This window comes from Loxodonta africana, chromosome 1 (genome assembly GCF_030014295.1).
Source record: "Loxodonta africana isolate mLoxAfr1 chromosome 1, mLoxAfr1.hap2, whole genome shotgun sequence".
In the NCBI taxonomy this organism is placed as follows: domain Eukaryota; kingdom Metazoa; phylum Chordata; class Mammalia; order Proboscidea; family Elephantidae; genus Loxodonta; species Loxodonta africana.
The window spans coordinates 219,162,112-219,189,157 of NC_087342.1; the positions used below are offsets into that span (position 1 = coordinate 219,162,112).

The 27,046-nt window shown below is 39.4% G+C and overlaps 2 protein-coding genes across 5 annotated transcripts in view; one reads left to right on the forward strand and one right to left on the reverse strand.

Annotated features, from left to right (window-relative positions):
- PCMT1 (protein-L-isoaspartate (D-aspartate) O-methyltransferase) overlaps positions 1–15,397 on the forward strand; it is a 51,850-nt gene extending 36,453 nt beyond the window's left edge. Inside the window, exons 4-8 of one of the 2 annotated variants that reach the window (XM_010586392.2) lie at positions 1,356–1,460; positions 1,828–1,948; positions 3,945–4,030; positions 7,770–7,986; positions 14,611–15,397. In XM_010586392.2, coding sequence (XP_010584694.1) covers positions 1,356–1,460; positions 1,828–1,948; positions 3,945–4,030; positions 7,770–7,949 — 492 coding nt within the window. In that variant the 3' untranslated portion in view covers positions 7,950–7,986; positions 14,611–15,397. The remainder of the gene's footprint in view (positions 1–1,355; positions 1,461–1,827; positions 1,949–3,944; positions 4,031–7,769; positions 7,987–14,610) is intronic. The other variant, XM_003404335.3, reaches the window with a different exon arrangement.
- LRP11 (LDL receptor related protein 11) overlaps positions 14,482–27,046 on the reverse strand; it is a 57,418-nt gene continuing 44,853 nt past the window's right edge. For 2 of the 3 annotated variants that reach the window (XM_064292077.1, XM_003403967.4), the window contains 2 exons: positions 25,789–25,884; positions 21,321–23,930 (listed from right to left, as the gene is read on the reverse strand). In XM_064292077.1, coding sequence (XP_064148147.1) covers positions 23,776–23,930; positions 25,789–25,884 — 251 coding nt within the window. In that variant the 3' untranslated portion in view covers positions 21,321–23,775. Of the gene's footprint in view, positions 17,794–21,320; positions 23,931–25,788; positions 25,885–27,046 lie in introns of those variants that run through there. The other variant, XM_064292074.1, reaches the window with a different exon arrangement.

A 27,046-nucleotide genomic window follows, 5' to 3' on the forward strand; every position in this document is an offset into this window, starting at 1 on the left:
TTTCTCTTTTTTTTCCTGAAGTCTTTAAATTGCAGACATAATGCTCTTTACATAAAAATAAGGACATTCTCTTACATAACCACAGTACAGCTATCAAAATCAGGAATTTAACGCTGCTAATACTGTTTTTTTTTTTTTTTTTAATACTGTTAGTCAATTTACAGACCTTATTTAGATGTTCCCAATTGTTCTTATGTTCTAATAATCATGAGTTTCATTTAATTGTTACGTCTTTTTAGCCTTCTTTAATCTAGAACTGCTCTTCAGGCTTTTCTTGTCTTTTGTGGCCTTGAAAATTTTGGTGAATTTGGGCCATTATTTTTTATAGAATGTCCCTCAGTTTGGGTTTGTGTGCTGTTTCCTCACGATGAGATACGGGTTATATATTTTGCCAGCAATATCCCAGAAGTGATGTATCTTACCAGAGACATGTGATGTCAGTGTGCCTCATTATTGCTGATTAAGGTAATGTCTACCAGGTTTCTGCACTGAGAAACTGTGGTTAAAGCGCTCCGCTGCTAGCCAAAAGGTCAGCGGTTTGAACCCAGTAGCTGCTTCCTGGGAGAAAGATATGGCAGTCTGCTTCCGTAAGCCTTGGAAACCCCGTGGGACAGTTCTACTCTGTCCTGTAGGGTCGGCAATGAGTCAGAATCAATTCGACGGCAGTAGGTTTATGGTACTGTAAAGTTATTATTTTTCTTTTTATATCAATAAGTACATACTTGAGTGAATACTTTGAGATTATGTAGACATCCTGTAACTTGTCAAATGTTAATCTACTAGTTTTAGCATTGATCTGTGATTTTCACCTGAATTAGTTACCACATCAACTCGACAGTAACTGGTTTGGTTTTTTGTTTTGAGATGGTTGCCAAATGACATTTTCCTAAGTTCATCATTTCTTCTGTTTTAGGTGGGATTCTACTGTAAGAAACAATTTCTCCTTATTCTTCATGTGTATTTATATATGTATGTGTGTATATATATGTATATGTAAAAACGTATGTGTTTGTTATCACTATGCATCCACGGATGTATATTTTTATGTCTTCATTGCCACTGAATCTGATGATTTTTTGCTACTGGGTCTGATAGCTTTTAAAAAATTGTGGTGTGTGATAAATATGTATAAAACTCATTGCCATTGAGTCAATTTCGACTCATAGCGACCCCATAGGACAGAGTAGGAGTAGAACTGCCCCATAGGGTTTCCAAGGAGTGGCTGGTGGATTTGAATTGCCAGCCTTTTGGTTAGCAACTGAGCTGTTTAACCACTGCACCACCAGGGCTCTAGAGACTGAACATACTGTATATACTTGAGAAAAATGAACATTTGCATTGTTTTCTTTTGGCAGCATGCATACGCGCTAGAACTTCTATTTGATCAATTGCATGAAGGAGCTAAAGCCCTTGATGTAGGATCTGGAAGTGGAATCCTTACTGCGTGTTTTGCGCGTATGGTAAGAACTTTATTTTTCATTCTAGCCCCAGCAGAAGCATATTATATGATTTGGCTCTTTTTTTCACTAGCAGTTTTTGAGGGTTATTTTTTTTAATTCTGTTAAGATAGCAATTGGAATATGTATCACTTAGGATATTTTTTGGTTAGAGTGACAGAACACTGAACCCGAACTGGCAGAGTTAAAAGGGAATTTATCTGGCTTATGTAATAGAAAAGTCTAGGAATATGTCTGGCTTCTGGTATGACTTCAGCTGTTCATTTACCTTGATTTCTTACTGCAGAATATGACTTTAGATAATGACTTATTGCAGAATATAACTTCAGATTTAGCCCAATGAATTATTGAATTCTACTCTCTTTCCTAGGTTGGACCTAGTGGAAAAGTCATAGGAATTGATCACATTAAGGAGTTAGTGGACGACTCAATAAATAATGTCAGAAAGGATGACCCAATGCTTTTGTCTTCAGGGAGAGTACATCTGGTTGGTGAGTTTCAGAAAACTTGAAACATTTCCTCTCCAGAGAATTTTTATTTTCGGAAAATGCCATGTAAGCTAAATAATACTCAGGGCTAATTATTGCATTTTTAAAATTCACTTTCAAATACTAAGAAAAGCAATTGCTCTAAAATGTTGACTGGTTCCACCTTGACCATGGTATTTTCAAATAATACCGATGTTGAATGCATCATTGCTTTTTAAGTAATATAAAAGTAGCAAATGTCCAGTATAAAAAATTAAACTGTGTAAGATAAAAAAATGAAAACCCTTCCTCTCCCCGTAGCTTTTTTTTTTGTAGTTACCAATATACAATGCACATACTTCCATGTAAGCACATTTCGTATTACTGAAAAATATAATAGAGATACACAAAGTGCATAAAACATAAATGTAAAGCTCAGCAAATTGTAAAACAGACGCCTGTGTGATCACTGTACTGATTAAGAAAGGGAGCGTTGTTAACACTTGAGAAGTAAGTCCCTGCTTGTTTTTTCCTGGTCATAACTCTCTCCCTTCTCCCTAGTGGTATCAAGTATCCTTACTTTTATCTATTTACTACCTAATTGCACATCCATAAAAATGTTTTGTTTTGACTTTCTGAGCTCTAGATAAATGGAAACATACAGTAGATATTCTGTGGTGAATGATTTCTTTCATTCAATAATACATTTGTAAGATTTACCCATCTTTTTTCATGTAGCTTATTTTCATTACTATAAAGCATTCCACTGAAAGAATATTGCCAGAATTTGTTTATGACTTCTACCATGGGTGAATATTTGAGTTGTTTCTGATTTGGGCACATTCACCATGCCGCTGGGAACATGTTTGTACAGAATTGCTTGCACGTGTATCCACTCAGCGTACAGACACTCATGTACCTACCGGTGTTATCGCAGGGGCACAGGGTGATCACAGACACTGCCCGACTGTGTTTCAAAGTCATGGAACCAATCTACATCCCCACAAGCAACGTATGAGCGTTCCTGTGCTCCACATCTACCCCAACCCTTGATATCGTTCAACTTTTCTTTTTGCCCACCTAGTGAGTTGGGTTTTGGTGGGTTAGTGAGTGTTTAGCAGTATCTTTTGGTAAATTTTGTATTTTCCAGTTAACCAGTGAAGCTGAATGCTTTTTCATATGTTTGGCCATTTGGATTTACTCCTCTGTGAAGTGCCTGTCCAGATATTGGTTGTCTGTGTTTTTCTTTGATTTATAGGATATTGTAAGTATCTTCCACACTGTGGCATGCCTTTTCACTCTCTTACTGGTATCCTTTTTTGATAAATAGAAATTCTTAATTTTAGTAGGAAGACTTAGCAATTTTTTTCAGTGCTTTCTGTGTTCTGTTAAGACTACCCTAACATCATGAAGAAAACCAGCTGCCATCGAGTTGACTCTTACTCAGGGTGACCTCATGTGTGTCATAGTAGAACTTTGCTTCATAGGGTTTTGAATGGCTGATTTTTTGGAAGTAGATAGCCAGCCCTTTCTTTTGAGCAGCTCTGGGTGGACTCGAGCCTCCAACCTTTCATTAGCTGCCGAGTGTGTTCATCATTTGCATCACCCAGGTGAGTCTACCCAGAGGCACCTCAGAAGAAAGACCTGGTGATCCACTTTTGAAAAATCAGCCATCAAAAACCCTATAGAGCACAGTTATACTCTGACACACAGGGTCGCCATGAGTTGTGAGTGACTCGACGGCAAGTTGTTTTTAAAGTCATGAAGATATTTCCATATATAATTTTTTGTGAATATTTATCATTTTAGTTTACACATTTAGGCCTCTGATCTTCCTGACATTGATTTTTGTGAAGGTAGGAGTCCAGTTGTATTTTTTTCCTTATCGGTGTTCAGCTGTCCCAGCATTTCTTCCTGGAAAACCTGCCCTTTCCCTTTTGCAGAGCTCCTGCAGCGTAGTTCTTCACAGTAGATAGGTCTGTCTGAACAGGTTTTTAAAGCTGACCTTTTTTTCTTTCAGTGGGGGATGGAAGAATGGGCTATGCTGAGGAAGCTCCATATGATGCCATTCACGTGGGAGCTGCAGCCCCAGTTGTGCCCCAGGCAGTGAGTGTTTTCTGTGTTTGTGTGCCTTGTTCAACCCGAACCATTAGTTTTATATAGAGATGACTTCTAGGTGATATTCAAAATACAATGAAACTTGTGTGTGGTGCATTTTGTTAGTTGGTACTTTTTTTTTTTTTTTTTAATATGCAACAGTTGCATAAATGAGAGGCAGATTACTAAACCCCAGCTCACAGCAGTTCTGCTTCAAGCAGTGTTTGATCTGGCTAAGAACTAGTGTACCAGTGGAACTGGGAAGATCTCTCTGGAGTTCATGAGCTGGGAATTAGTCAGTGTGGTGTTTTATTAAGCACCAGAATATGCAAGACTGTGTTAGGTTCATGGGAAATGGCGGGAAGTATTTGCCATACATTTTACCTTTATATAGCTTATATTCTAGAAGAAATGTGTCATACGCATCAAAGGGAAATTAATGATAGCATATCATTTTGGATGTGATAGTGAATGGAAAAGAAAGCATGTACTGAAGGAGTTCAAGGGCGGGAGAGAATTTTGCACAGAGTAGTCAGAGAGACTACATACAGGAATGGACCTTGAAATGAATCTTACAGTAGTAGGATTTGTATAGCTGGCACTGATAAGGAGGGGTATTTCGATATTGTATTTTACGTATTCAAGGAAATGTTTTCAGTACAATACTGATTTTTCATCTTAGTGAGACTCCGGTAAGCTTGTATCAGCCCTTGTAATAACCTTAACTGAATTCACTAGAATCTTCGGTTCCTCTTACGTATATGAGTTTTGCATGGTTCTTGACTCCATGATCATGACTGAAAGGACACTGTCCTGCTGCCCAGTTTCATCCATACCCAAACTGGAAGGGGCTCTTTTTTTGCACATTTGGATCCGATATGAGAACCTGAGAGTTGGGGGATTTGTTCTGGTCATCAACTTCTAACTGGCTGAATGATCTTGGGACGGTTCCTTACTCTTTCTCACCCTGTTGCCTATCTGTTTTAAAAAAAAATAAAAGACTAAACCAGTGGTTCTGAAACATTAAAAAAAACTTTTTTTATTGTGCTTTAAGTAAAAGTTTACAAATGAAGTCAGTCTCTCATATAAAAATTTATATACACCTTGCTATATACTCCTAGTTGTTCTCCCCCCTAATGAGACAGCACACTCCTTCCCTCCACCCTGTATTCCCGTGTCCATTCAGCCAGCTTCTGTCCCCCTCTGCCTTCTCATCGCCCTTCCAGTCAGAAGCTGCCCACATAGCCTCGTGTGTCTACTTGAGCCAAGAAGCTCACACCTCACCAGTATTATTTTCTGTCTTTAGTCCAGTCTAATCCCTGTCTGAAGTGTTGGGTTTTGGCATGGTTCCAGTCTTGGGCTAACAGAAGGTCTGGGGACCATGACCACCGGGTTCCTTCTAGTCTCAGTTAGACCATTAAGTCTGGTCTTTTTACGAGAATGTGAGGTCTGCATCCTACTGCTCTCCTGCTGCATCAGGGATTCTCTGTTGTGTTCCCTGTCAGGGCAGTCATCGGTTGTAGCTGGGTACCATCTAGTTCTTCTGGTCTCAGGCTGATGTAGTCTCTGATTTATGTGGCCCATTCTGTCTCTTGGGCTCATATTTACCTTGTATCTTTGGTGTTCTTCATTCTTCTTTGCTCTAGGTGGGTTGAGACCAATTGATGTACCTTAGATGGCCACTTGCTAGCGTGTAAGACCCCAGTCACCACTCACCGAAGTGAGATACAGAATGTTTTCTTAATAGATTTTATTATGCCAACTGACCTAGATGTTCCCTGAAACCGTGGTCACCAAACCCCCGCCCCTACTACTCTGGCCTTTGAAGCGTTTGGTTTGTTCAGGAAACGTCTTTGCTTTTGGTTTAGTCTAGTTGTGCTGACCTCTCCGGTATTGTGTGTTGTGTTTCCCTTCACCTAAAATAGTTTTTGTCTACTATCTAATTAGTGAATACCCCTCCCCCCCCCACTTTCTTAACCATCAAAGTATATTTTCTTTTCTTTGAAACATTTTTTTAAAGAGCTTCTCCATGTACAATTTAGTGACATTGACTGCATCCTTTGATTGTCCAACCATTCTCACCCTCCTTTTCTGAGTTGTTCTTCCCGCATTAGCATAAACTCACTGCCCCCTAATGTTCCTATCTAATCTTTAGAGTTGCTACTGTCATTTTGATCCCATATAGATAGTTCTTAAAAGAGCATAATGCTCAAGGCAGACCTTTTTTACTAGTTAAGCTAAACTGTTACTTGGTTTTAAGATGATTTCAGGGGATATTTTTGGTTTAAGGTTTAAAGATTATCTCAGGGCAATAGGGGTTCAGGGGTTCATTTAGCACCCATGGCTTCAGAAAGTCTGGGGTCTATGAGAATTTGAAATTCTGTTGTGCATCTCCCCCTTTTTAATCAGGATTCTTCTATAGAAGCTTTGATCAAAATATTCAGTAATGGTAGCCAGATACCATCCAGTTCTTCTGGTCTCATGGCAAAGTCGGTATTTGTCTGTGGAGGCAATTAGCTACACATTCCGTTTGTTCCTGTTCCTGACTCTTCTTCCCCTGTTGCTCTAGGTGGTTTTAAAACATTTTAATTGAGGTATTAACATAATGTAGAAAAGTGTAGAAGCCATAAGTGAGCAGCTCAATGAATTTTCATGTATTAACACATGACCAGTAGCTTTTTTATTTTTTCTTTTTTTTAAATATTGGCAGTTAAAATCTGAAATAGAATTGTGTTTAAGTGAAAGGGGTTGGGATCTTCAGTTCAGAATTTCAGAATTATGGTATTGGTTGGATTGTGGGAAGGAAGCCAGATATATATATATAAAAAAAAGAGAGCCTAATCCTTATGTAGCATATTTGAAATACAAACGTAAATACTAGAAGATGTACTAAAAGGATTTAAAATGACTGGATTTAAGGAACAGGATTGGTATAGAGGAAGGTGTCTACTGTTTTACATTATAAGCCTTGAAATTTAGGCAAACAACTGAAAGAATACTTGTATTACTTTGATAAAAATTAAAATGGAAAAAACATGATAGGCTTGCTGAAAACCAAAATAACGATTGGAAGGCACTCTTGCCTGGGGTAACAGTACCCAAAGTAATGCCTGTTTCTTGTGTTTTTGATTATTGGTGATCTGAAATGCCACAGATGGTAATGTATGCCCTGAAAGTTTTCTGACTGGAGGGTCTTTCACGGAGTGGTCTTGGTTCTTCAAGGACAGGGGTGTCTTCGCTGAAATGCTCCAGAACTCCAGCCCTACTTGTTCTCCTTATGGTGCCTCAATGCAGTCATTAAACTAGACTTCCCTTTTCTTTGCTTCAGTGATGCCATAGGCTCTACAATAATAGGATTGGGATTCTTTGCTGATTTTCTACAACTCCCATCCAACTCAAGACAGACACAACTGTGTTTGAATTTTCTGCTTTGTCTTTGATCGTCCCAAGAGGAAAGTTCAGTGCAAACATTTTGAGCACTGCAGTTGTACTTAGTTAAATTCTAGGGTTACGAAGATGAGTAAGACACAGTCCCTGTCCTCCAGGAACTTGTAGTTTAGCAGGGGAGGCTGATAGGTAATGAGTAAGTGGGTAATTGAGTTACAAGTTCAACAATCAAAGAATGTGTGTATTAAGGTGCACCTCTACTTTCCGCCCGTGGATACTGGCAGTTGCTTATAATGACGTAAAATGACTGTTAATATGAAATACATAACGTGCTGTGTATCTGGTTTTCTTTCTCTTCTAGCTAATAGACCAGCTGAAGCCTGGTGGGAGATTGATATTGCCAGTCGGTCCCGCAGGCGGAAACCAAATGTTGGAGCAGTACGACAAGCTACAAGATGGCAGCGTCAAAATGAAGCCTCTGATGGGGGTGATATACGTGCCTTTAACAGATAAAGAAAAGCAGTGGTCCAGGTGGAAGTGATTTTCTCTTCTGCTCTTTCTTCTTCCACACATGCAAGGTGAAAGGGTGTGGATTTTAAGACCTTAGACTGCAAGAGCTGCTCTTTTGGTTTTCGCCTTTATGCTACTCCATTATAACATCAGAAACATCATTACATTAAAAATGTAGAAAAATTTTGCATGGTTTGCCCTTCTCTTGGTTTAACTCATAGCTTTGGGTAACAGAGGTGGGTGAGACTTGGCCAGCACCAAAGGTGTTAGCTTTATTTCAAAGAGACTTTCAGATACAGTTCAGAACTTTCTAAGGATACTTTAGTCTTCGTCAGCCACCCTGTGTTCCTATATTTAGAAATCATTTTTACAGCTGCTGTATGGTCATGGAAACAAAAGCTTTGGTTTGGAAGAGAAGTAGCCATCATTTCCTGCCCTACTCTCTGCTGTACCGTTGTTACAAGAAGAAGGGGACAGATAAAGCTGTCCCAGTTTTCTGAAGTGTCAGGTTCCCAGAGAGAACGTTCTCTCTTTCAGCTTGATTTCCTCCTTTTAGTCAGATTCACGGATGTCTGACAACCTGTGCCTCTTTGACATTCAGCTGTTGTGTCAGAGCTCTAGAAGGAATAAGCCCACCATTCTACAGAGCAGGACAGTCAGTTTTTAAGCTGCTATAGCTTTTTTTTTATAGCTAAGCTCCTGAGGAGAGCAGGGGATTCTAGAAGCTACTCAGTGAGTGCCCAGGTCTCACAAACCCACCCAAAGGGCCAGCAGCATGCAGCATGATCTTCACCCAGCATGCCTCATTACAATACAATGCCCACTTTTGTGTCTCAGCACAATCTGAATATTTTGCCTGCAGCCAAGATTTCTTTTCTTCCTTCCCGTCCCTCTCCAGTGGGAGGGGTGAGATCAATAAGTGAAAGTGACATCAGATAAGATTACCTAAAGTTAAATGTCAGAATAGGAAAGGCTTTATAGCTTCCTTGTCTTAGCGTCTATTTTTATTTGACAGTAAGATACTCATTTTTTAATCAATAAAACTGTGATTATAAATTTAATAGCTGTCTCAATTTTGTTTTCTAAAAAGAGGAAGGCTCTTTTTGAGTGAATGTTTAATTGCAAAAGTGCTAATGAATCTAACTCAATTTGTTCAAAACCAAGTTTTGAAAAATTAAATTCACATCGGTCATTGAACTCTAACCTGGAGCACAGCCACTTCTTAGAAAAATCATTTAAAAAGTTATCAGTCTTTTCCATTAGAATCAGATAGAGTTACTAACAAGTAATTCTGACCTTTCTTCACTTTGCTTCTAGTATGGTTATGCCCTTACAGAGTTGTATGATTGTCATTGTATAAAAGAGGCAAAGGTATCAGTGAAATTGTCGAAAGTTGGTATTAAGAGTTCAGATTTTCATTATTAAGTTCTTTTCTTTTTATGCACAATAAATGTTCATATTGAATATACCACCTATAATTTAATGATGAAAGGATTACAAAATGGTGTTTTGTCTTATAACTAGAGGTGGATTTACAATGAAGCTAATGAAACTCAAGCTTCAGGTGCCTCACTTGCATGGAGTCCTTCCATGGCCATGAACCTGATTTTATGTGCATAGTCTTGCTTTTTTTTTTTTCCCCATGAAGAAACCTGCAGTTGAGTCAGTCCTTGACTCATGGCGACCCCATGCACAGCAGAACAAAACTCTGCCCAGTCCTACAGCATTGACAGTGATCGGTTGCGTATTGGACTGTGTGATCCATGGGGTTTCCACTGGCTGTTTGGAAATAGATTGCTAGACCTTTCTTCCTAGTCCGTGTGGAAGCTCTGCTGAGGCTTACTCATCACACCAACATGCAAGTCTTTTCTGACAGATGGGTGGTGGCTGTGCTGCCCATCAGGTGCACTGGCCAGGAGTTGAACCTGAGTCTCCTTCCTGGAAGGCAAGAATGCTTAGATCCCCCATAAAGCCTGGGTCCACCTCTGATTAAACCAAACTATTTGTGTCTAAAAAATTAGAACGATTTTTAAATTTATGGACAGTTTTTCAGTCATTTGCCAAATATTTTAATGTGTACTGTTTTCCTTTTTGGTCTTCAAATTAAAAAAGTTTTTTTGAGCAAGATTATATTTGCATCATTGAAAAATTTTTCTCTAGTTGTACTATCAGTACTTTCTAATTTTTTCTGTTACAGATTTTCTACCTATTCAAACACATTTTCCTGCATCCAAAAAAATGTGGTTCAGTTACTTGATTGTAAACCTGAAAGCACAAAGTATATTATGAAAGATAAAAGCTAAAGATTAAATTGGAAAAAAACAAACCAATTGCCACATTAAGAAAAAATTGTACTAAAAAGAAATTACTGAAAGATAGGATGCTTGTGAGGGTAAAACATGAACAGTTAAACTCTTAAGAGACCGTCACTACTGTTTCTGTTTGTGTTTATAAACTCTGTCAGAGTCCAGGGAGGAAACAGAAGGCATACTGAGCTAGGATTTTGAAGTGATCTTAATGAAGGGGCTATTCAGGGAGATAGGGAAAAGGTTGTGGGATCCTGGAAAGGGTGTTGACACACCCAGGGATTAGCAACAGTGGGAAGCTGTTTCTACTCCTAGACTTAAAGGTGCAAGGTGAAGAAACTTAATGGAACTCACTGAGAACAGGACAGAAGAAGAGGGGTGGGCATCAGGCAGGAGCTGAAGTGATCAGGGGATGTGACTACTACCAGGTATATGAATCACCTCAGCTTCTCTCCTCCTGCCGTCTTGTCTCTTACCAGAGCATCACATGGGCCAGAGAGGAAGGGGCCCTGTGGCAGATGGAGTCTGAAACCAGCTCCCACCACCAGCTTCTTTCCTCTGCCCCAGCAGATACACCTGCTTCTTTTAAAATTTAGGTTTGGAATTGAGAAATCACCTCTGCTTTGTATGCCCTACTTCTCTCCCCTTCAGGTCTATCTGTGTTCAAATTGTTCTTGACAGAATGTGTTGAAATTGCCTTGGAAAAGCAACATCTTAAGCACTTTTCTCTGGTGATTTATTCAGTTCTCAAATCATTGTCAGTGTGAGGATCCTCTTAATCTCATTCACTCATTTAACAAATATGTGTGTACCCACTATGCCAGGCACTGTTAGGTGCCAGGAGTATACAGCTGCCAATGTGAGACTGACCGGCTCTCATGGAGCTTACAGTCATGTAGAGATACAAATAAAGACAGGCAATTACAGTGTAGTGTGTTCGGACTTGTGCTCCACGGCAAACTTTTAAGTTGAGTCTACCCAGAGGTGCCTCTGAAGAAAGGCCTGGAGATCTCCTGAAAAATCAGCCATTGAAAATCCCATGGAGCACGGTTCTACTCTGACGCACACAGGGTCACTGTAAGTCAGAACTGACTCCATGGCAACTGGTTTTTTTTTTTTTTTTTTTTGTCGGGGGGTGTCTGGTCTCTGCCTTGAGAGCAGTAGGAAGCAATTGAAGTGTTTAAGCCTGGTGGTGAAGTTACTGGAATTACATTTCTGAAAGATAACTCTGGTGTAGAGAGTAGATTGGAAAGAGACAAAACTAGAATTGAAAACAGGAGGTGGTTGTAGCAAATCAAGGGTGAAATGATGGTGGCCTGCATTAAGGCAGTGGTAGTGAGGACAGAGAGAAGTAGATTGGTAGCTACATCTACAAAAAAAAACATCTAGTGTGGCTAAAAAGCCTTCTCCCTCATGTGCTTCTTTGTGAAGATGGAAAGTAGTTGCTTACCATTTTTTAAGTACTTATCCATATTTGGGAATTACCAGTTCAAAAACTCTTCAGTCAACTTCTTGCCAGGCTAGGTGGTTTCTATTTTACATTTTCTTCAGGATTAATGTAACAACTCATCATAGTACTTTCGCATGAACCTTCTCTTATTTCTCACCATCCTTCATCCTTCTCTTCCTGAGGAACCCAGAGATAGGCGTAGTACTTTGGTGAAAGTGAGATCTAGTCTTTGCTGAGGAGGTGTAAGAGGACCATGAGCTCGAAACCATATGAAAAAATTAGCACCAAAGTAGGCATGCTGACTTATAGTGCCAAACAAAGCTACAAACCAGAATGTAGACGTGTGTTTCCTTATACTTGGAAAATGTCACCTGTATTTCTGGTGGATTAATAGAAGGGGGAGATTGCCAGATCTGTAGAGGGTAGACCTAGAATCTGTGGGATTACATTTGTGACTATTGACGTGTAATAGTTTTATTAGTTGCTTCAGAAACTCTTAATACTTTTAAATTTATATTTTATTTCAAATAAGTACATTTATATAGAAATCAATTTTTTTTAATCTTCTGGTAAAAGTTTTCCTTTTGTTTTTAATATCTTTTTGGTAACCAAGGGTCAATGCAGTAGGTTCATCTCTGTAGTTTGTGAAACAGGAATATTGCAGGATTATCATTCTGTAAGTACTTTATTGATATCTTTTTAAAGTGCCACTCGCACATGAAAAAGATGCTGTGAGTTGACGGGGCATTTCCAAGACTGACAGTATAGGGCCTAGGTATCCACTCGGTGCTATGCTCTCTCTCGCCTCTCTTCTTTATGTGTGTTACAGCATTGTGACAGTATTGTGCATCCTTAAGGGCAGGAATGAATTCTGGTTTTTTGGAAACTTTTTCTCTCTCTCAAATGCTTATAATCTCGGAAAACACATTACCATCGAGTCGATTCTCACTCATAGCGACCCTACAGGACAGAGCAGAATTGCCCCGCTGGGTTTCCAAGGAGCAGCTGATGGATTTGATCAGCCAACCTTTTGGTCAGCAGCCAGGGTCTTAGCCACTGCACCATCAGGGCTCAGCAAGTCCATTAAATTACTAGAAAACATTCATAGGTTTTGATTGTTTTATTGTTAGGCATGGAGTTACTCTAGTTATGAACATATTTAGTATATATATATAGCAATTTCAAAGAGCCTTTCAAAAAATTTAGGATATACTTTTTTTGTAAGTGATCTATGTATTAAGTCACATAAAGATATTTATGTAGAACTGTAAACATTAGGAAAAATGAGTAACGAAAGTTACTAAATGGATTTGGGAGTATTAGGCAGGCGGTGACAAGGCTGTATATGCACTGGCAGTCAACCTTTATTTCCCCCTGAAGCCTGTATTTTAAAATTCAGGTCTATAACTTAATTCCTTTTCCTTTATTAAAAAAATCTAAACTATGACAGAGAGAGTATTTGGCAAAGTTGCTGTATGATGTTTTTGATGGAGCATTAAGGTTCATGTACAGTATTCTTAATGTTTTGCAACAGCTCAATGAAATGTGGTCGATTGTTGTAAAAAACCCAACAGTATCATCCGTTCATACTTTAAAAAACACAAGTGAATCCATTTTAGTTTATGAATAGAATAGCACACCTGAAGGTGAATTCCTCCAGATGAAATATCTGCATGCTTGCATGAATTCAAGTCAAAGCTGTTACATGAGAATCACCGTACTGCTGTGTGATAATGGGTTCCTTTAGGAGAGTCTGTTTAGGTGAAGCAGAACTGATCATTTATTGTTTAACAGATATTCTAATACTGTTATGACAAATGCAGCTTATGGGAAAAGTAATTTTTTAAATATTTTCTTGTACAATTTTTAAAATTCATTTTTTTAAAAAGCAAATTATCAGATAACCCCTTAATTCACCATTTACCTGTGAAATATAAGTTATTTCACCTTCCCTTTAAAGCTTATTTTGACGTTTCATTTTAAAATTTTTATTACAGGCAGGTTGCAAGAATAGTACAAAAAACTCCTGAGTTCCTTTATCCAGAGTTACCAATGAACATTTTTCCATATTCGGTTTGTCATTTTCTCTCTCTACACAAATATATATGAATTTTTTTTTCCCCAAATCATTTGAGATTTAGTTGGAAACATCATGACTCTTTATCCCTAAAGTACTTGAGTCTCTAATGATGTTTTTGTTCACTCAGGTTACCCTCAAATATGAGGCCTTTAGGGTTTTCTGGTTGTTTTATGTATTTTCTCCCGCTTTTAACAGCTTTGTTGAGGTATAGCTTAGATAACACGCCATTTACTTTAGACGGCATCTTTATGATTCCTTCCTTCCTCTCACTGGCAGTTGCTGGCACAGTGCTGCATGCGGCTGAGCGAATGGTTTCGTTTGGAGCTGATAAAGCTGCCTTATGAAATCAGCTGACAGGTATATTATACCTACAGGTGATGCCTTTTCTCCCAAAGAGTTTGGGTTGAGATTGACCAGCTGAACAATTGCTAACAGACACTCTAAGCAGAGGACTAAATTTTTGTCCAATTTTGTGACTGTAACCATACAATTTTATAAATCATTTGAACTCTCAATACTCAAGTTGTCATTTTACAATAAACAGTATTAGCATGATGATCCTAGATCTAAAACAGTTAGGATTTCCCTGAATTATTGATCTTGAAGGAAGAAAGTTATCTTTAGAATTAAGAAACAAAGAACTCAGGACTTTCAATTTCATACCTCACTCTGAAGTGGCAGAAACATGTTTGAAGTGGCTGACTTCCATTTTTGCTTTGATTTGGGATTGTTTGCTTTTTTTTTTTTTTTTAAACACATTGCTTGGGATCAGTGTGTTTTTACTGATTTAGTAGTTGTATCTGTCAGAAGCTGGGGTCTGTAATTCTTACTTCTATTTCTCTCTCTTCCCCCCCAGGGATGAACTGTGAGAGCGACATCAGCTTGACCAGTACCTAACATTACAGTGGATTGCTCATCTCAGTCCTCAGCTTTTTGAAAACCAACAGCATCACAGCTTGTTTTGGACTTTGTTACACTATGATTTTCAGCATGAAAATGTGTGGTTGTCTAGAGTTTCTAATTCTCAAAGAGGCACATAGCCAAATTGGTAGAGGAAGGATGCAGAGTATAAATTTGTGTTTATTACTTTAACATGCCCACATTTTACTTTAAAACATTAAAAGAAGCAGTTCTACAAAATGGAAAACTTAGTTTGTGAATTCTGATTTGAGGAGTGATTTTTCTTGGACACTTAATTCTCTTCTGATATTAATTTATCAGATTGCTTTTGTGCATCAGATAACACTGTCTTTCACAAGTTAAGATTCTTGCTCTTTGGATGTCTGATAGATGCTACTAAGAAAATAGAGATGAGCTTCCTTGTTAAAGCTTTGATGTGGTGTCATAGAATAGCATGTTGTAGATACAATCAGCTGCTTTGTTACCTTAAAACTAAGCATTTGTAAATATTAAAACTTAAGATGGCAGGTGATGTCCCCTAACACACTCAGCTGTTCAGATTGGACATAACTTAGTTCTTCCTTTCTCTCTTTAAAAATTGTAGGAGACTTGTAGCTCAGTATTGTTTCTGTTTCTCATTTGCTGCTGAGAATATATATGAATTTCACATGCTGTGTAAGCTGTGTCCTCGTTACCGAACAGTTTATGCAGTGCTGCTTTGCCAAATAAAGTCAAAAGTAAAACAGGCTTTGGTGGTGTTTGAATATGGAAGAATGAACATGTCCACCAGATACAGATCATGGAGGAAGAATTGTTTCCTTTCCTTGATGCTCCCTTTTGTGTAATCTGATGAGGTAAACAGCGTGAGTCCAGTTGTACATTTGTAGAATGTGAGTACACGCCCTGAAAACAAAGACCATACCTCTTTTGTCATTTTTCTCTGCCTGGCACAAGGCAAATCCTGTAGCAGATGTACAATAAATGCCGAATGAGTGAGTGGATAATTGACAATGTGAGGGAAGGATAGGGTTGAGGATAAACATAGCAAAACCCGTCTCTCTCCTATAAATAGATCTATTACATAATGATTTTAACATGAGTTTCTAAGGAGGCAGTGGTGCTTTGGGATCTTGTTTAAATATTATGTTTTTTTATACCTCTTATAATAGGATTGTAGTTTTTCTGAGGGGTCTAGAACTTGGGGAAATAGAACCTCTAGAACTATGAGAATGAGCACTCCCAACCACGCCCTTCCCATGCTGTGCGTGCCTGCGTGTAATCAGGCAAGTAGGTTACTCAGTGGGACTGTGAGACACACCTCTCCTCCCACTTCTTACAAAGTATTAGACTTTAAAATCTAACTTAAAAAATCTTAAATATTACCTCTATTTTTTCTTTAAAACTGACTTTTAACTCATGCGTACATCTTTTCACAAGTGTCTCTCCTTGGGTGAGGTTTCAGACGCAGGAAACTCTTAGGTGTCAGCTAGTATTATTTGGTGCCCAGAACTCTGAGTTTAAGCTCACTGCTGGCTTCAGTTTGCTGTTGCTGTTTATTGCTTCTGGACCCAGACCATAAACCGTCACAGTTCAGGACTTGGTGTCATTTGAAGTAGTTGGAGGGCAAATATTCTTTAGGACTTAAAATTAGTTCTTAAATTTATCCATCAATCTGTATCTTTGGTAGCCATTGCCTACATTTTATTTTCCGTAAATCCCCTTGTTAGCTTTTGGAGAGGCTGTAATCTAGTTGAGGAGACAGTTTATAAATATGGTGAGACGACTCAGGGCCACTTGATTGGTAGAGACAAGTGCTTTGCCTTAAACATTGTTCTAGCATTGCTCTTGGACTTTACACTTTTGTGAATTACAACTTGAAAAAGTTGAATCGATAGGAATGGATTTTAAGGGAAGATCAGTAAATGGGTAGAGAGAGAAATAATGAATTACAACCAGGTCTAAGAGCTTTTCTTTGTAAGAGGGTTGAATTTATGTATGTGTGTAGGTCACAGACAAGAAATGTCTCTTTAATCTTCAGTAGTCATAATTTCCAATTACTGTTTCATGTTTTGGTAGTAGAAATTATTTCCTTACATAACACAGAGGGCAGCAATGAAAAATATTTCAGAAAGTCCTAATCTAGTGAGGTCCCATCGAAACAAGGTTTGTGCTATGGATTTGGTTTTATCAAAGCCACATTTAGCTCTCAAGATTTATAAAATAGAAACCTGAATTATTAAGAATTTCACTTTCCCTCAAAGGTTTCAACTCTTTCAGCCAGTAACAGAAAAAAATAAGACTTAAAAAATAATCCACTAACATTTTCTATGTAAATATTAAAAATTCCATTGCCCCCAAATTCTCATAAAAAGACCAGACTTAATGGTCTGACTGAGACTAGAGGAATCCCAGCGGTCATGGTCCCCAAACCTTCTGTTGGCCCAGGACAGGAACCATTCCCGAAGACAACTCATCAGACATGGAAGGGACTGGACAATGGGTAGGAGAGAGATGCTGATGAAGAGTGAGCTACTTGTATCAGGTGGACACTTGAGACTGTGTTGGCACCTCCTGTCTGGAGGGGAGATAGGAGGGTAGAGAGGGTTAGAAACTGGCAAAATAGTCACGAAAGGAGAGACTGGAAGGGCTGACTCATTAGGGGGAGAACGAGTGGGAGTATGGAGTAAGGTGTATATAAGCTTATATGTGACAGACTGACTTGATTTGTAAACATTCACTTAAAGCTCAATAAAAATTATTTAAAAAAAAGTCTTGCAGCTAAGTTTAATAAAGACGAACAATTCATTCAAAAAAAAAATTCCATTGCCTTAATTAATTAAAAAAAAAATGTCTTGGATGAAGTACAACCAGAATGCTCCTTAGAAGTGAGGATGACAAAACTTCATCTCACATACTTTGGACATGTTATCAGGAGGCACCATTCACTGGAGAAGGACATCATGCTTGGTAAAGTAGAGGGTCAGCAAAAAAGTGGAAGACTCTCAGTGAGATGGATTGACACAGTGGCTACAACAATGGTCTCAAACATAGCAACAATTGTGAAGATTTCACAGGACTGGGCAGTGTTTCGTTCTGTTGTACATAGGGTCGCCTTGAGTCGAAGTAGACGCTACAGCACCTAACAACAATTTAAAAAAATGCCATTGTTAAAAAAAAGTTGACTACTCTTATATTTGGTTAAATTGTACCTATACTAAAGCATTTAAAAATTCAGTGGATTCAAAAATAACTTTTTAAATAATGTTTTTGAATTCTTTGAAACTATTGTTGGTATGTGATTGTCAGCCAAGAAATAAAGCTCCTTAGTAATTTTGTTTCATTAGAGAGGTAGGTGTTTCTGGTTTTCAGATAATGTTAAAATTTTTTTCCAATAATTTGGTTTAGTACATTCTAACAGGATGGCACTAAAAGAATACTAGTATTGCAAATGAAATAAATACAGGCAATTAAAAAAAATTCTAAGTGGGGCTCAAAAAGCCAATAACTTACTTTAGGTAAGTATTAAATTTAGGTAAGAGAAGGGTATACATCATCATTCCCTACAATTTATTGTGTTCTTAAATAACTATACACCCACTGCTGTCGAGTCAATTCCGACTCATAGCGACCCTATAGGACAGAGTAGAACTGCCCCATAGAGTTTCCAAGGAGCGCCTGGTGGATTCGAACTGCGAACCCTTTGGTTAGCAGCCGTAGCACTTAACCACTATGCCACCAGGGTTTCCTGAATAACTATACCTCAGTAAAATGACTTCTGATTAGATTTCAGTTGCATCTCTCTGTTTCTCCTGTTTCAGGAAGATTTCTGAAAGACATTGTTTTGGCTCAGATAAAGGATAGCTCAAATAGAGTGCCAATGAAAGAATCCTGCTCAAAGAAAATTGGTCCATGGGACCCCAGAAAGTTTATGTATTGTGATATAATAAAAAGGAGATCGAGTCCAGTGATTTCCTTACCTAATCCTTCAGCTACCATGGCTACAATATAATTGTTTCCCCACTTTGGGCTTCATCTTCTTAATTAACTTTGTGTCACTGAGGTCAGAACTCTGTATACAGAAGTGCTCTGTTGGTTGGTGGGAGAAAAAAAAAAAGTGACATCTGACTTTCAGTTCCCATGGAGTGCTTTGCTGGTCTGGTGAATCCCTGGGGGCCTCCAACCTTTTTGCTTTCATCATGAGAGGAAACCCTGGTGACTTAGTGGTTAAGAGTTACAGCTGCTAACCAAAAGGTCAACAGTTTGAACCCACCAGGTGCTCCTTGGAAACCCTATGGGGCAGTTCTACTCTGTCCTATAGGGTCGCTATGAGTCAGAATCCACTTGACAGCAACAGGTCCCCCCCCCCCATCCTGAGAGGAAGTTCTAGAGCTACTGGGTCTGAGGAGCTCATCCTTACTCAGGTGAAGGGTCCCAATAGGATGGGCATCATAGAAGACTTTCTTTGTCCAAAGGGAGGTGACAACACTGAAGGCATTTTAGGTGTGAAAGGGAAGCAGTCCAGGGGCCTGCAACAGCTGGGGACGTGTATTTGAAGCCCCACATTCTGAAACCTAGAAATTACATTAGGGATCAAAACCACTGCAGAATGTCCATGTAAATACTACTGTATCCATTTTAAATCAATTAGAAAAAGGTGTGTGGGGGGGTTATATTTTCTGGGAAATAAAGGCCTGCTTTTCTTTAGGATGGAGCCCTGGTGGCACAGTGGTTAAGAGCTCCGCTACTAATCAAAAGGTCAGCAGTTCGAATCCACCAGCCCCTCACTGGAAACCCTAAGGGACAGTTTTGTCTTGCCCTGTAGGATCACTATGAGTTGGAATCGACTCCATGGCAATGGGGATTTCTTTAGGATGTTGGCTCCCTTAGGGATTAGGAGGTAGGCAACAGAGGTAAGGCAGGCCAGAAGTTTTAGGTAGGAGTTTTAAGGGTATCAGATTATTGCTGCCTCACCTACCCTCACTGGAGAAAAATACTGAAGGCATGGTGGTAGCGCTTTAGTTTAGGGCATTTATGCAGTCTCAGACCGGGCCATTGATGATTCCGATTTCTTAGTCTTCTATATACAAATCTCTAGACAATATCTTTTGATTTATTTGGACATTTGAGTTTTCAGCTAAATTTTATGAAAATGAGAAGACCAAACAAACTTTTTAAAGTCCATATAGTCAACACAATTTTTCCTTTTTGTAAAAATGTAAAGTATTTTTGTATTACAACTTGTCTAGAGAAGTTTCTGAAGTTTTGAAATTACTTTATAAGAAGCTCTTTAAGCTGAATAATATTGTAAGTTGGTCTCTTTCCAGTTTACATGTGGTGACAGGATGAAGACATGCTTAGACCGAAATAAAGCAAATGTAATAAGAGAATGCTCAGTTCTAACCATTCAAATCCATTCCCAAAAAAAGTCAGCTTTGGACTGTCAGCCCTTAAGTTCATCCTTGGTGGTTTCGTATTTAGCCAAAGAATTTATAGGTGTTTAGCCATTAAAATAGCTATAATATCCACTTTAGAGTACTAGAACTGAATAGGGCAAAAATTCTGGGAAAGTGGGGCCAGAAACCAAAAAACAGTCAGCAACACAGTTGTTTAAAAAGCCAGGGGTATGAAAACATCTGTGAACTTCAATCTAAGCTTTTCCCTCTTTGTATTCAACTTGGGCAGTTCTTTGTTAGACATCCAATGTCATTCAGCTTTGATGCCAAGAACTGCAGAAAACCTGGAGTCCGGAGAGGAAACATATAGCTGGCGTAGCTCTGAGAGGAACAAAGTGGCACATTCCCAAAAGAGAGCAAACCAAAACATGAGAGGAATTGTTTGGGGCAAAATAACTTATCAGTGACCCCATTATAGAATCTCAGGACACTGATACTTATGTTAAGGGGACATCATCAACCTGATGTTGACTGGGACATCTGAAGGTAAGGACGGCCTGGGGCACATCACATTGTAGTATGTCTATGTAGGTGAAACTCAGCTAAACCCACCAGCAGGGTCTGCCTTGATCAGCAAAACTGAGGACAAACAGAAACATCCATCACCGTGTTTGGGTCAAGGGAAAATTACCAAAAAGCAACATGAATGACCACCAATGACTGAAAGGAGGGTGTTAGTAAATATGAGAGGGAGCCGAGGGGCCAAACCATAAGTTTTGAAAAGTCACTGGGGGAAAGATGAAAACGTTCTGGTATTTTCCTATGAAAGGGAACATATTTGGACACAGGTGAACTGAAACATTCAAATGCTGTGAATAGATGGAGGAGTAGCTGTTGTCTACTTGTACTGAGGATAAAAGGGAAAATTAAGTTTAAATTTTCAGGAAGATGAGTTAGATGGTTTAATTCACTTAGGGAAAGATGTGAAACACGAGAACATGTTTGAGAGGAAAACGGTCTTCCCTTATAAAATTATTTTCGACTTGTCTTAAATGCAGTTTGGCCCATCTGATAGTATACATATTTTGTAGGCCTTGATTCTCCTTCCCTCCAATATGCTTTATATGGCGGTGGGCAAGTCTCATTTCTCTAATCCTCAGTCTCCCCCTCTGTAAAATGGGGTTGATATGATTAAATCCAGGTAATACAGTAGCAGCTCAGTAAATATTGGCTCATTATTACTATGATTATATTAAAAGGTTGTAAAAAAGGCTTAAGAATAAAATACAGTTTATTAAAGGAATATTGTTTACATAGATACTGACATCTTAAGTATTTCAATGCCACAGCAATACTAAAAGGGGTTTAACGTCCTCTATTTTTTTTTTTTACTATAAAAGATGTGCTGAATGATGCATGCCTCATCAGTTTTCACTTTATCGGTATGTCTACAGGTGGCATCCTTCTATGTAAAAACAAACTGCACAGCATCGCATAAAAAGTACAAACATCTTAAGCTCATTCACAGTTAATTTCACTCAACTGCCCTTAAGAAATCTAAATCTGCTCAACGCTAAACATTCAACAAAATGCTTGAGATTCTCAGGAAACAAAAACGATAACTAATTTGTTTTTCTAGAAGTAACTTTCCATTTGTTAATGTTTTGATATGTTATACGCCCCCCATCCAAGTTGCTAAAAGAACAGCCTACCTTAGGTTTAATCAGAAAGTAAAATGTTCTAGACTCTAGTTTTAAAAGATTTGCACTTACGGAAAAAAAAAAATATGGAAGTGAGAACATGTCAGTGTAGAGAGGCACCGTACTGTACATTCCTCTCAGAATAATTTCTAGAATGTGTATAATCCTGGCAGGGAGTGCTCATGGCAGGAATTTGCCTTTAAAATCTGAGAGATTACGGAAGGGGGATTTAAGATAGATGCCAATTTTCTATAAAGATGAATTTAAGCAAAACTGCTATTTATGCTCTGGAAATACATAAGCCTGGCATTAGCTGATTACATGAAACGTTTTATACTGTTAAAAAAAAAAAAAATGGGGGAAAAAAAACTGGCTCGTTCTATTGGATGAGACAATCTGCTGATAACTAAACATGGTGATATTTTTATAAAAGCTGCACCCAGAAATCTGTTCGGTGTTCAGCTTTTCTACTTGAATACATTTCTCTCGTCCATCAACAAAGAGGGATGTTGAAAACGGGCACCTATATAAGTGAGAAACTGGACCATGTGGCAGCGTTGAGGAGATAGATGAAAGCACTACTTGTCCTTCCTCGCTTTGCCCTCAGCTAATTTTCTGTTGGGACTCTTGGCCTGCCAGAGTCTCTGCTTCCACCTTGATTTCCTGTGTCGTTCCCTAGCCCTCTTAGAGCTGTCTGTAGCCCAAAGGCTGAGTTTCTTCTCCCACAGGTCTGTCTACTGAGGTAGCCACCTACTGACATGATGTCAGAGGCAGGGAAGAACCCAAATTTTCCTTCCCTGAGGCCTCACTGGCCTGTCCAGAGGTTTCTAATTTAGCTATTCCTGCAATAGGTAACATCTCATTGAAGGTGTACACTCAACTGAGATCCAGTCTAAAAAACAGATTTTGAATGGGAGAGGAGAAAGAAGAGCACTGGGAGCTTAAGGGAGGAATAACAGAAGGGCTACAGAACAAGGGGACACTGTGCATTAAGGGGCCCATCCAGGGATGCCAAGACCAATCAATAGTTGGCTTCTGAAGAGTGAAGGGTTAACACTGACATCCAAAGGCCACCTTTGCCATACTGAATCTTTTGCCTTGGCTAACTACAAATTTCTATTTTCAGGTATAACCTATTGTTGTCAAATTGATTTTGACTCATAGTGATCCTATAAGACAGAGTAGAACTGCCCCATAGGGTTTTCAAGGCCTCATTTGCATGTGAAAGCTGGACAATGAATAAGGAAGACTGAAGAAGAACTGATGCATCTGAATTATGGTGCTGGTGAAGAATACCGAATAGACCATGGACTGCCAGAAGAACAAACAAATCTGTCTTGGAAAACGTACAGCCAGAACGCCCCTTAGATGTGAGGATGGTGAGATTTTGTCTCACGTACTTTGGACCCATTATCAGGAGGGACCAGTCCCTGGGGAAGGACATCACGCTTGGTAAAGCAGACTGTCAGCAAAAGAGAGGAAGACCTTCAGCGAGATGGACTGACACAGTGGCTGCAACGATGGGCTCAAGTACAGCAACGATTGTGAAGATGGCACAGGACCAGGCAGTGTTTCGTTCAGTTGTACACAGAGTTGCTATGAGTCGGAACTGACGGCACCTAACAACAGCAATCTTTATGGAGGCAGACTGCCACATGTTTCTCTTGCAGAGCTGCGAGTGGGTTCAAACTGCTGACCTTTTGGTTAGCAGCTGAGCCCTTTAACCACTGTGCCACCAGGGCTCCTGATTTTCAGGTATAGCTTATGTAAAATCAGAATTGGATTTGTAAAAGTCTATTTAATCAGATAGACTCTTCTCTAAATTTCAAAATATTTTACATACTTCCCAAGGAAAATCTTTCTGCAATAAATAATAAAAACAAAAGTTTGGGATTTGCAGAATTTGGGTGTTTAGTCATTTTCCTAGCATAATTAAAAACAAAAGAGGTTGTAGATTTCCGGAACCTGATACATGTATAAATTATAAGTGGAACATGTCCTTACCCCAAGCTATTTAAATTAGATTTATTATAGATACATCCCATTTATGAGGTAGTCAGATTCCTCAGATGTTATGGGACGAGCTTTTTTAAGTTTCTGTTTCACCAGTCGTAGTCGGCAAACAACCATGAGAAGCAGCAAAGCAGTGATAGCTAGGCCCAGGGCCAGGGGGAGCACTGCACCTGTAAAAAGTTTAGACATAAAAAAGCTAGGTCAGTGATTAACAAGAACAGTTGCCATTTACTATGTGATAAGCCCTCTGCAGACACTGTTTAATCCAAACAACTCTATTAAGTAGGTCCTAGTGTTTTGCAGACAAACTGAGGTACAAAGAGGTTAAATAATTTGCCTAAAGGTATGTAACTTGTGAGTTGCAGGCTAGATGTCAAACTCAGACCTCTTTAATACCAACACTGTAGCAGGTTCCTACGAAATTCGTACACCATCAGCGGCTACAAATATTGCAGTCGGATCACCCATATATCCATCTGTAATACGTAAAAAAAAAAAGGACATTCTGGCTGTATGAAATGTTTTCATTATCGCCATTGATTACATTTGTGGATTCATACATGGTCATTCTCTCTTAAAATCACTATGGACCAACTCCTGGTTTCTTGTTCTGGTTAAGGCTTAATAAAGTTATTTCCTTTTTAAACCAGGGAATCTACTCTTAGCCAGTAGGACTATTGCTGAAGACTAACTTCAATATCTATTCTGGTGTGAGTTTGACCAGGGGTATTTAAGGAAAATATCTCTCTAGTTTTCCTGCAGGGCTGGTCCTAGATGCCCAGACCAGAAGTGGCCTTTAGAGGCTTACACAAGTCTGGAAAAGACAGGGTGTACCCAGATCAGTCTTGCTTATCAAGCTCAGCAGGCTCTATTCTTAGACTGGTCTACTCTGCTGTCAGGCCAGGTTTGGAGATGCGATGCTGGAACTATTTTTAGCTGCAGGGGCCTTGCCAACTGGTGGAATTAGAGGAGTGAAAACCTCCACTGGGTAAGCTGATTCCATAACAACATTTTCTTTCATTCATTTATTCATTCATTCTGCATTAATGAAGAGCTTTCCCGGTGTCAGACACTGAGCTAGGTGCTGGTAACTAAAGATAATAAGCCCATAGTAAGTAGTGTGAGCACTGTTTTAAGCACTTTATATCTTAATTAGTTCTCACAACAATAGTATAAGTTGGTCATATTACTGTCCCCATTTTACAAATGGGGGAACTGAGGCATCAAGAATTAAGTGACTTGCCTAAGATGGTGTGGCAAGTGGGGGAGCTGGGGTATGAACCCAGACAGAGCAGCTGGACAGCCCATGATTTTTTTAGCTAAAAAACAATTAAAAATATGGAATTAATGGTCCTCTTCAAAAAAAAAAATTTTTTTTTCTTCTGCTTACTAAATATTCCCTCTCCCTCCTCTGCCTTTCCTCTATTCCTCCTGGCTTCTGTTTTTGTCACTACAGAACTTGGAGAGGACTAGGTACTCTAAGACTTTTGCTCTTACTGTATAATAAATAACTCACAAAAATTGGCCATCAATTATTTACTGAGCTCAGGCCAGGAGCCAAGCAGTGTCCTAAATGGTCCCAGGCATTCTCCCTAACAACTCTGAAGCAGATAGAGTTACTATCCCCATCTTACCAACAAAGAAATAGAGATCCAGAGAGAGAGAAAACAGCCTGCCCAGGGTCATAGAGTTTAGTACTGGAGTAAGGATTTGAACCTTGACATCCGATTCTAGACCCTGTGTTCTTACCCACCATGCCATAGAATATTACAGCTGGAAGGGACCACAGTGACGGTCTGGTCCAATCGACTTATAAAGAGGAAACTGATGTTCAGAGGTATCAGCTTGCCAGTTCAAGAGCCCAAAGACGCAGCGTGACCTAGGAGACGAGAAGACACTTCCTCTGGCCCACAGGTCGTTGCTCCTGTCACGAACTCCTGCCGCGTCATCTAATGTCCTTGAAGACTACGCGGCACCTGCTTCTGCAGATTTCCATACTCTGCACTGAGTTTCAAGGTATGCTTTTACCTGTTTCTGGGGCTGGGTGTTCCCCTCCTCTTCGATCACTCTTTGACTCAAAACTAAAAGTTTCCTCTTTTTGGTTGTTCCCTGAGGAGCTACCACCTGCAGAAAAGGAACAGTATATATGGGAAGTACGTCAGGAGCTTCAGGAAAAAGGTGTGAAAAGGCAGCCTTACTTCTCTCTTTAAAGGTGAACTGTGGAGAAGACCTGCAGGGTTTATTTCTCCAATAAGCGTGGGCCTTATATCTGAGTCCCTGGGAAGTGCAAATGGTTAACTGGTTTGGCTGCTTGGAGGTTTGAGTCTCCTGAGAGCTGCCTCCAGAGAAAGGCCCGGTCAGCTACTTTTGAAAAATCAGCCCCTGAAAACCCTATGCGTACAGTTCTACTCTGACATGTACACATGGGGTCACCATAAATAGGAGTCGAACTAAGGGCAACTGGTTTTCATACTTGATACTAAAACACTAGATAACTAATGCAGTCAATTTAATATAGCAGATTCTGTGACTAGTATGAAACCACTAGTTGGAGAAGGGGGAGTGAGCTAACGGCTGAAACTACCACCACCCCTGGAGAAGGAAGGAAAGGCCTCGGGCGAGAAAAGTCAAGGTTAGTCTCTAGGCTTCATGCCATAAAGAGCAAACGGTAAACAGTGAAGAGAGGGTTTTATTTTAAAATGGAACGGTCAGCATCCCCCGTGTCTGTGGAACTCACCAGGATGTTTCATTTTCTCACCACATCCCTGCCTGGGTTATCAGTAGCTCTGTTTCTATTGGCTAGGCTCAGGGAGGTCTAGTGCTTGCCCAGCTACACTCAAGAAGGATGGGGGTCACAGGGCTGGGATTTAAATTCAAATGTGTCTAACTGCTTGTTGGTGGAGATATGCCCTCGTCTCTGATATGATGATATGTTGTTAAATGTCTAACCAATGTATTCAGTGATCATATAATATTTAGAGCAAATATAAGGAAAGATAAAATCTTAGGATTTTTTCCCTGGGTTCTGATGAGTCATTACTGTGCCATTCTATCATTTCCCATCTAGTAATTTACAACTTTTGTGTATTTACTGAGGAGCCCTGGTGGTGCAGGGCTGCTAACCCAAAGGCTAGTGGTTGGAGTTTCAAATCCACCAGCTGCTCCACGGGGAGAAAGATGTGGCAGTCTGCTTCCTCAAAGATTACAGCCTTGGCATCTGGGGTCTTAAACACTTGTAAGCGGTCCTCTAAGATGTATCAATTGGTCCCAACACACTTAGAGCAAA